Here is an 11287-nt window from a genome sequence, read left to right as displayed (position 1 = left end):
AAGAGGACGCGGTCACGTCACGCCCACCACCGCGCGGAGCGGAGGATTCTCTGAGTCATAAGAGAAAAAAAAAAATCATTACTGCTTTGCTGCAAAGTTGGGGAGAGAGAGAAACAAAAAATCTGGGGACTTGAATCGTGACAGCATGGATGGATCTGGTGCGTTATTTGGCGCATTCGGCGTGCGTCGCGCTCCCAGGATCTGGTGCGGCTGGAAGGTGTTCTTTCTGCTCACCGTCTTCTCTCACAAGTACCTGAGCTCCTTGCTGGACTGCCCACCCACCTGCACCTGCTCGCCCACAGAGATCTACTGCAATAAGTCCGACAGCAGCGAGTTCTTACCGCTGCTTTCCTTCCAGGGCGCCGACAGCGCAGGGAACAGCACCGGCGGGATCGAGGATCTTTTCCAGAACATCACCTCCATGTAAGTGTCTCCGCTGCTTTCGCGAGAGAGACTGTGTGTGCTGCGGTCTTAGCACCTCGATCTGCACACTGACGCCATCACAGAGTACAGAACAATGTCCTGGCCTGTAGTTTCACACTGATTTTGGCCTCTCCAGAACTGAACCATCAATATCTAATGCAGCCTTTTATCATCCATAGGTTTACTGGTTTTCAACAGGTTGTCGGTTCATGACTTGCTAGGATGGGGATTTCTCATAACACACAAAAAACACCTTAAAATATTCACACACAACAACATGGTAATCATCAACCAGGAGAAAATAAACATGAAGTTAGACCTTTAAGGGTTTTTTGGACTTTGTCATGTAGTTGTAATAAGGCCCAAAATCCGCCTCCTGACATGATTTCTACCAGTTATAATGGTGAGAATGGATTAATGAAGCAGTGTTTTCATCACTGGCTTGTAAAATTATAGCAAAAAACACTTAAAATACGGCCAAGGCTTGATTTATAACTTTTAAACAAATATAACCTCCTATAAAAATATGACTTCCTGTAATGTGTCACTCTGTGCATATGAGCAGTCATATTTGAGATGATTGTTGCTATGCAGGATGAATCATTTTGGATACAGACTTTAGTCTAACAATGAACCCTAATTCTATATTAAGGATTCAAAATAAATCTTTGATTTTAAAGGTGTTAAGGACTTTGTGATGGTCCAACATGTAAGAATGGATGTGTTATTAAAGTTCTTCTGCAATGTAGTGGTCATCAATACCACCACTAACAGCTAAATCTATTGCCTTCAAAGCTGTTCTTTTGCCCCCCCCCGAATATAGACGTGTACATCACATTTTATGGCCAGTTCCCTAGAAAATACTGTACGTAGGGTTAGAGCACCTTTAACAAACCCGAGGGAAGTTTACCTCACTCTTCATGATAGGCAGTAATTCCTTGGTCTCGTTGACCTTCGGCAAAACTACTTGGAATTCTCCCGTTGTGCAGAATGTGAATTGGTCTGCATTCAAATCAGTGGACAGGAGGAAAGCCTGCACTGTGAATGAGTGAGTGGAGGATTATGAAAACTAAATCCCTGATTTTGTCTCTTAATAAAAGGGTAACTCATTTTCCTCCTTGTCGCCTGCTGCAGTATCTTCCTAAATACCTTCTCTTTTTTTTGTTTATTTATTTATTTTTAACTCTGAAGAGAGAGAACAACGCTGCCCGGGTTCATACATTTCCACAAAGCTTTTCAATTGAATGCATGCAGTCGTGACTCGGTTGCTCATGAGCACAAATCTTTTTAAAGTATATTTTTTGGCCTTTTGCCTTTACAGATTTTATTAGACGGACTGATTTTCCCTGAGTAGGCACTAAATACAAACCACCACACTTTAGATATCCCATTTTCTTTACCTGTCCTTTGCTGTTCTTTGGCCTCAGGACCACACACAGTCACAGATGATGTTTTTCTTTTGCTGGGACATTTGTTTGGAGGAATAAGATAAAAAACACTTGTAACTACTTGTGTCCGTGGAAAATTCTACGACTTTATCAGTGAGCTGATAGAATAAACAACGCAGAAAAGACTTTAAGAATAGTACACTACAGAAGCTTTTGATTTCTGGCAGCTTCAAAATGGTTGTCATATTTAACCCTTAGTGCTTACGCGGCACCGGTCTGTCCCGCAGGTGCACCCGTGGTAATTTGCCGTGGGGAAAAAACACAACTCCTTATATGGACATCCTGTGGTGTTTGTTTATAAGTCACATATCAAGGCTTTAAAAAGTATATAAAGTAGCAATAATTGTGCTGAAGTCACAAAATAGACCGTTTTTTCTTTTCTTTTTGTTCATAAAAACAAGCCAAGCGAACGCTGAACTGCGACGTGTTTCCCAATTTAACAAATTCAAACATTTTGAGTAAATTTTCGTCGGATTGCTTATAAGTTGTGCTGAAAAAAAGAATATCAGACTCTATATTGCACATTCTGACAGCCTCTGTCTATACTGTATGTTTAAACATAGTCATGGAAAAAAGCAGCCAAAAGGCTCTGTGTTCTAAGGGTTAATATGTTAAATTGGTCACATATATAAATACGAAGCCTCTCTGTGACGACGCCTCTCTGTTGTTCGCTCCTTGGGCGCGGTCGCATGCACACATGCACATGCGTGCGCAGCGGGGGGGGCGCTGTGATCGACACTGAGGAAGGCCAATATATAACAATGGAAAAAGTTCTAAAGTGGAAAAGTGTTTTTCACCTGCTTTTCCCACAGACTAGTCTACATCTATTTATACTTTTTTTTGTGTAAAAAAACATGTAAAGTATTATTTAAAAAAAAAAAGATCATCAGGTCTGCCCCTTGAAAATGAATGAGTCCAAATGTGTGTGAGATGGAGAGCATTTAAGTCTCTCTGGTGAAATATGAACAATTCTCCCGATCCGCGATGATTCCGATCGTGAACATTTGCCACAACCAACTCAGTGTGAGTGCCTTTAATGGCCTCGTGCTTTAAAATCATACATCCCATCCCCGTATCACATATATGTGTGCACCACTGTGCTGTCGCTCAGTGTTCGAGCTGAAAAAAAAAGTGTTGTTTTTCTCTCCCACATTTTCAGTCGTCATTAACCAAACATACACCAACTGAACATAATGAATCCCAATGACCACAATGTCAGCACTTGAACAAGTGTAAGGAATTCTGAGGCAGGTTTGAAGATGAACCTGCTAAATTGAAAGTGTCCTCATAGGGGTGCAGTGTCTTCTCTATACTGATCAAGTGTCAAAAATCAATCGTCTTTTATCGTCTCTCTTGGTCCCGCCTGCCAAGAGAATCATTTTGTAGTGAAAGCAAAGGCTTATATTGGGGATCAGTGTAAACACAAACTATGTCATTTTTCTTTCTTTATTACACTGTGATATCGGTGACAAAACGTGATTTCTCTAAAATATTTATGAATATTTTGTTTCTGGCTCAAATAACGGTCAATAATGGCGTCATAGTAAAAATGTGGCGCACTGTAAACGCTGCCCGACTTCACTTCACTGTTGTTTGGTGTAGAAAACAAGGCGTTACGTTACGAGAGCAACAGTAGTGAAGAGAAATACTTAAAAACTACTCTGCTGATAGCCATAACATTTTATTGAGTGGTGGGCCATGAACCAAGGAAGAACCCACAAAAGTTTGGAACGGATCCGGAACAGATCTGGATAAATGGGAAACTAATACTCACTGATATGTCACAGCAATCTAATTTTATTTTTTTTAAGTTCCAGAATATTTATCTTATCTTCAGCCTAAAATATTCTGTCTAATTTGATCAGTGTATAAAATGACATTACCGTAACAATGTTAATGTACATTTGACGAGAAACAGGAAAAGGCAGGAAAGATGATAGATTCCTAAGCAAGTTTGAACTGAAAAGTTATCCGTGAGCTACACAGAAGACTTTTGTTATAAATTCAAATCATTGTGGGCCGTTTGCACTCATCTGGTCAATTATAGTCTCACACCCTTGCTGTATAAAGTCCACTGCATTGCAACACCAAGTTTTCTGCTGGGTAAAAATAGAGCGGTGGTTTTTTTCTTGTGTGAGGATTTCTCACTCAGTCCTGAGCAGTGATTCATTTCATCTGTCTCTACAGTGTCCCTGGCTTTGATAGCGTCTGAAGCCTTTCAGCTGGCACCAGTCAACACATCACAGTGCATTAGGATCACACGGCACAGCAGCGATTGAAAATAAACAACAAGAGCAAAAGAAAGTGGAGGAGCAAACTTTGTGCACTTTTTTCCTCTTTCGCCGACAGTTGAACAGGTTCACGATAAATGAATCGTAGAAACAATAACACGGACACGCTTCTTTGTGTCGGTCGTTAGCGGCACGCTAGTGATGTGGTAATGACGAACCAGTGACACAAATAATGTGATTGACGCTGGCCTGTCATTTTGGTCATGCAAAAGCACACTTTTTTACGCTAACGTTATATGCAACATGTGGTTATTACGGTTATTTCACTCGCGATGTTTCAGGAAGCCGGAGAATCGGCGCCCGAGAGGAAAAAGTGGGAAGAACACCTGCACATTGCGATATTGTAAATATGTCTCATACCGTTCTTTTTTTGAGGGTTAGGTACACATGTACAGTTAGTCCCTGGGATATTCCCTGGTAAACCTGCCAGCTTTTTTGTATTTTATTAATTCCTCTCTGCATTTAACCCGTCCCCTACTACAGGAACCTTCCTGGAATTAGGAGCAGCGAAGGGAAGGGAAGGAACTTGGCTTGTGACGAGCCAAGATCAAGCCAAGTTCCCTTTCCACTTGGCCATGCGCTGCCCCATTTACATACACAAGTGAGCTGTTGTCACCAGCGAAGTTTTGTTTGTGCACTCTTTGATGCATTTGAAATCTAGCGGCCCCTGAGGACCAGCACTTTGGCTGTAGCTGCACTGTGCTGCACCCTATAATCGCAGCCTTCATCTTCACTTTGACTTTTTACTCCTGCTAAATACATGAGTACGTTGGTCAGTGTGCGCCCTGTGTTGGTGTTAAATATTAATGATACAGCCTGTAAGAAACACCGAAGCTCACATTATATGGTCACTTATTAGGGTGTGAGCACTCACACAGTGGTGCGAGGACCGAGTGTTAACCGCTATCATCCTCAGAAGACTGTTGCGTGAAGAAGATCAGTTACAATATCAATAAATCTTTACAACAGGAGTAAAAAAACCCAACCAAAAAAACTAGAAAATAGAGAACTTTGGGAGACTTATATGTGATGGACATTGATTATTTTGTGAGAACAAAACCTCACTTGGTTATCGATCCATCTCGCTGCGAGAATTTTTCAAGGGGGGGGAAAAAAAGAAGGCGCTGCAGCAGAGGCTCCAGACTTGTGTTTCCACCCAGGAGACAGCAACACACACACACACACAGCTGCTTCCACGCTGGCCCCTTGTCAGTCATGCTACAGTCACAGATAATTCACTGCTCTGAGTGGAAAACACCCAAAAATGGGAGGCACTTTGTGAAACGGGAAGCTTTGTTTTTTAACCAATGTTTTCTCAGGCAGAAAGTTGGAAAACGGTGGGAGAGAGGAAACGTTGAGCGAGGTGGTTCACCTGAGGAATTAAGTGGAAATGGACCAACGGAGAGAAAGTATTGTTCAGTTTGTAATCAGCACTCGACAGCTCCCTGCTACGGCACCCGCAATGCCGCTACACAATGTTAGAAGTTTATATCTATGATCTTTGTTTTAATGCTCCAGGTGTGTGTGTGTGTGTGTGTGTGTTTGTTTGATGAGATTTCAGGTCACTGGGGGAGGGAATTCAGTTATATATCAGCTCCTGGTCTCTCTCTTCTGTCTCTACCTCGCATCCCTCTTTCACTTTCTGTCCCCCACCTCTCCTCTGTCCCCCCCCCCCCCCCCCCCCCCCATTTTTCCTTTCACCGCAACCGGTCGAGGCAGATGGCCGCACAGAGTCTGGTTCTGTCTTGAGTGAATGTACGTTGTGGTTTGGTTGAATTGATTTGCTCAATATTTGAGCTCAAGAGGAAAACTTGAGATGTTGCAAAAGCCAGTTTAGGTTGAGATTCTTTCAATTGCTGTTTGTGCACTGACAAGCAAGAGAAGGAGAAACTGTACAACCTGGTATGTTGTGAAAATGTGTGATTCAAGCTGTTGGTCCCAATTTATTCTTAGCTCCACGTGGACGGTTGTGTGTTTGACCCTTAAAACACAGAGAATTTAGGCTGTTTTTTCCTATTACTATGTTAAAACACATGCACAGAGGCTGTTAGAGTATAATCTGCAATGTAGAGTTTGTTATATCCTATTTTTTTTCAGCACAACCTGTAGGCAATCTGATGAATTTATTTATAGTTTTTTTTTTTTTTTCATTTTCACCAACTATATAAACACACCTGAGCAAAAAAAGTACTCAAACCTTTTAGAATCTGATTGAATTTGTGAAATTTGGAAATACGTCACAGTTCAAAGTTTGCGTGGCTTGAACGGAAATAAAAGAAAAATTTTGACTCAACAACAAATAAGAAAAAAAAGCATGTTTTTAAAGCCTAAAGATGTGACATATAAACACTCACGCCAGGATGTCCATATAAGGAGTTTACCAAGGGTGCACCTGCAGCACAGATCCGTGCCCTGTGAGCACTAAGCTTTAATCATTGAGTATCTTCATAGTTAACTTAATAGTTACCCTGTGAAAACTTCATGAACCGTTCCATAATTCTGTGTGTTTATACATCATGTTTAAATGAGTGATAAGAATGCTCTGTAATGTAATTGAACATATGGGATTTAACAAGGTGAATGCTTTGATCTCGTGAGTCACCTTGCTTCTGTTTAAAAGTAAAAAAAAAAGAAAGTAACAGCACGCCCATGACTTTTTGCCCTGAGGCTTGAGCTTATTCAGTATAATTCTTATTAGTAGCCATTATGCACCACATCAATGTGACAGCCTCCATCATGTCAGCCACATGTGTGATGGATTGGACCGTCTGTGTTGAGTTGCTGTTAAAGCGACTAATGTGACACTGATGTTCAGTTGACTGCTTCCTTCCTCTGGGCCGGACAGCACTTAGTGGTGAGCAGATAAAAACACACTGTGGAATCATCTGAAACATGGACGTCATTGTTGTTTCATTTTCATTTTAATGGGGAATATAGATAGTTCTGGTTTTTTTTCAAGTGGGGTGAGCACAGGGACACGATGAAAAACACCACTTAACAAAAGAATCACCTTGTAAAATCTCTGCGTACTTAAGTAAAATAGCTCAAGTGTTTTCTAACAGCAGAAGCTGCTCACTCTCCCGCACCAAAGTAAAAAAAGAAAAAAGCTACTAGATTGGTAAGTTTGACACACAATAACACATTTGACCTTACTGATGGAGGCAGCAGTGAACCAACAGCTTGTTTGTGCCGTGATGCAAAAATGACTGATTCTCTCTCTATGGGATTTGGCGTGCGGGTAATGAGCAGACGCAAAACTTCAGTTTCCAGTGAGAAAAAAGGCTGACAATCGCACAGCAAGATAAAACATTAATATTGAAGAAGTAAGGGTGGCCTTTACACACACGCACACACACACACATACACACACACACAACCACGCTTTAAAAAAACAACAACCCCGGAACTATCCCTTTAATTACACAACAGCCTTGTCAGTATTCAAATGTATTATGTCAGAAAACACCCCCGTGCATGCTGGGATACGCTCTCGTCCACTTGTGACCCTGCACAGGCTGAATAAGAAATGGATGGATGGACAAAAGCTCTGTTTCTAAATCCCCCATATCAGATACCAAATGATGCCAGGTGTTGTTGCTGCTGTGTGTCCAGGTCAGTGCATTAATGCTAATTAGTCAAATGCAGCAAGTGGAGCGAGACAAAGGAACACTGAGTCCCTGAGAAGGGCCACCATTGGCTGACTCTAATGGTTCACCTATACACTACAACTATATCTACAGTGTTCAACGCGGCGGGGGATATGACCACACCTTTAGCCAGATATATGTGTTAAAACTCTGTTTAAAAACAAAGCACCTGAGGTAACCTAGTAACCCTTAGTGATCTGTGGACATCTCCTTATATGGTGTACGAATTATAAACATAAACACACTCATGAAGTCATGTGAGATGAGATGGTGACACTGTTCCCTCCTGACAATCATTTTATTTTCTATGTTTTAAAAAGAAATCCTTCAGTGTCCGCACGTCTGTCGTTTTATTTTTTTTTAAAGTTCCTCCTGATGTAAGTAACGCGACCTGATTTCACAATCAATCAGTGCTGTAAAGGTCCTGTTGTCCACGCTCGCCTTAACAGAGCTGTTTATGAGACACATTATGACAGAACATCAATGACGGAGGATCAATGCTGCGCTCATGTCGATGCTAAAACCCTGTCATTTATGGAAAGGAAAAAAAAAAGAGATCAATATTTTTAGGTAATGCAGTAATGCTGTCTGAGCATGTCAATAATTTCCAGAATTATGAATCACATGTAGGTCAATGGGATGTCAGACGTGCTATTGTTTAAAAGGCTAACAGCGACACGCACACAAGGCAAGGAGAGCTTTTACTGTAATCACCCTTTTAGTGAAACGTCCTTGAAAAAGAATAAACACTGTGGAACAGCATCATATTTGTTTTTATATGTGCATCAAGATTATGGGTTTGTTGTTTTTTTCCTATATCTTAGGGAAATCAATACTCATTAATAGTGATTTTCCATAAATATTCACTACAGATGAATAGAAATCACAGTTTAAAGCTTCATTAGGCAGAAATGCTAGATTGTTAAAAGACCAAGTGTTGGGACGGAGGCTCTCTGTCCCAAAGCAAGAGTTCAGACTTTGTTTTTAGGTTTGTTTGCAGCATCCCAGATGCTGGAGTGGCATTCTTTACACTGAAGGGAACTGTAAGCAGAGCAGTCCAAGTGGCCAATAGTCTTCGGTCACAAGCCCAATTCTCAGAGGTGCAGAGGTGCCTGTCTGTCAGATCGCTTTGTGTACCTTATGCCTAAAGGTTATAATTGATTTATTGATTAACCCTTAGTGCTCACCCGGCACAGATCTGTGCCCCAGGCGCACCCTTGATAAATTGCCTTGATAAACTCCTTATGTGGAGACATCCTGGGGGTGTGTTTAAATGTCACATCGTCAGGCTTTAACATTTATTTTTTTGTCTTCTTATTTGTTGTTGTTCATTTTAAATTGCAAAGTTTTGGCTATAACCGTGAGTAACATTAATTGTGCAGAGGTCACAATACGTAAAGTCAGAACTGTGATGTATATAAAAAAGTTTGAGTACTTTTTTGCTCAGGTGTGAAAATTAAAAAACAAACACTTTATATTAAGGAACACATATTCACCATTAACTAGGTGCTTATTAAAATATATATATATAAGTAGCATACTAGCATTTTATTAGTAATTATTAAGCACCTATTAAGACCTTATTCTACATAACCTTATTCTACCTCTATTACAACATGAATTAAGATTTTTCCTAAATAAGGTGTTAATACGTGCTTAATATTCACTAATAAAGGGCAAGTATGCTACTTATATGCATGTTAATAAGCACCTAGTTAATGGTGAATATGTGTTCCTTAATATAAAGTGTTACCAACATATATAATTTCATCAGATTGCCTACAGGCTTAAAAAAAGCATATACAACATTCTGTATTGCACATGATTGCATGATTGTATTGCAACATTCTGTATATGCTTATAGCCTCTGTATCCATTTCAAATTAGTAATATTGTCCATGTTCTAAGGGTTAAAACCCCTTGAAACCGAGTCTCTATAAAGGATAACATTCAAAAAGAGTAACAGCTACAACAATTTAAAATTAAGAATATGTTGGGTTCCCATGGGGTTTCATCCTAAAACAGGCCTGTTCTGTTTGACCACTCTGGAACTGGAACTCTTGTGGTCTCGTCGTTTTAAACAAAGCTCTGAGTCCACTGTCATAGCTAAAGTGACTCCATTAGCCAGACGTGCCAACAATGTAAGTGTGTATTTAGGTAGAACCTTTGTGTTGCAGTCCCACCCAGGGTAACAATCAGCTTTGCACCTAAACTCAGCTTAGACACTGTGCAAACATGCCTACACAGTTTTAGAGGGTGTGTGTTTGCTGTCCCTCACCCCTGCCCAGTCCCCCCTCCCCCCCCACTGTGGGATTAGTGTTGTAATTGTAATTGTCAAGGACAGTCAACGAATAGGAAGAGACATCGAGTTTATTTAAAGACTGATATCACCGTTTAGTGAATTGATAGCAGACAAACCAAGTGCAGAAAATCAGTTCTCTTAATCCCGGCCCTATTCTGGAGACATTTAAGCTCAGTTTAGTTGGAATTATGAACTAAGTTGAATTAAGAAAGTTACACCCAGACTGTTCTCCAATGAAATGTGGCTATTGGTTGCATAGGTACGTTAATGAACAGTAGTAGCAGTAGTATAAATAACAGCAATCTGGTACCTTGGATATTTCTTGCTTTAAAGAAGACCCGGGTCGGAAAACAAGGGCCTTTCTGCATGGAGTTGACACGTTCTCCCCGTGTGTGCGTGGGTTTCCTCCCACTCACACACGGTTTTATCTTGCTGTGCGATGATTGCTGTCATGTATACAACTGCTAGGGGCGCTGGTTTTGAGAACCTAGACATAAGCCGTAAATCCTGCATACGACCTATATGTAGATTTCATTGGAGGACAGGTTCTCTTCAGTGATCTTCAGCCGCCCATGATGACAGGAGGGAGATACGGCTGTTATCTCCTCTTCCCCATCATCTCATCTTCATCTCTGTTGTCTGGACTCCATGTCATCAGTACGAGGAGGCGTTCATTCGTAACACATCAACAAGCATTTTCCCCATGAGCACATATATTCACACGGTGTCCTACAAGGTTGACTTGTACCAATGAAATGAGGCTGGAAATCTTGCTGTAATAGTGTGTGATTGCCAACACAGTGTCACATGTTTGTGTTGGTGTGTGTGTGTGTATTGGTTGCAGTCTAATCACTGTGAACAGAGAAGGCAATTTGTTCAGCCAGAACCCCTTTTGTGTTGATAAGCTGGTCAGCCACCCTTCTCTCTTCCTCTCTCTGTACACAGCCAGTGCAGTTCCCTTCTGCCCTTGTATTGTACCTCTTCACAGCACTGCATTTTAACCTAACCCAAATCTAAACCTAAAATTAAAACGGTCTCAAACTTAACCATTTGAAGTTGTGACAGCAAGGTCCCAGAATCCCGGTGTCCCTCAGACGGAGGCCTTCTGCAGTGACCCAGATTCAAAGATTCTGTTTGTAAGAATTAATAACAGCTAATGGTGAGGCTGCGGATTGT

At 41.0% G+C, this 11287-nt stretch overlaps 1 protein-coding gene across 2 annotated transcripts in view; it reads left to right on the top strand.

Annotated features, from left to right (window-relative positions):
- The first annotated feature begins 9 nt into the window (after positions 1-9).
- ntrk3a (neurotrophic tyrosine kinase, receptor, type 3a) overlaps positions 10-11287 on the top strand; it is a 95012-nt gene continuing 83734 nt past the window's right edge. For both annotated transcript variants that reach the window (XM_058646465.1, XM_058646464.1), the window contains exon 1: positions 10-423. In XM_058646465.1, coding sequence (XP_058502448.1) covers positions 146-423 — 278 coding nt within the window. In that variant the 5' untranslated portion in view covers positions 10-145. The remainder of the gene's footprint in view (positions 424-11287) is intronic.

This window comes from Solea solea, chromosome 12, assembly GCF_958295425.1.
Source record: "Solea solea chromosome 12, fSolSol10.1, whole genome shotgun sequence".
NCBI classification, from domain to species: Eukaryota; Metazoa; Chordata; class Actinopteri; order Pleuronectiformes; family Soleidae; genus Solea; species Solea solea.
This window is presented reverse-complemented; position numbering and strand designations above follow the sequence as displayed.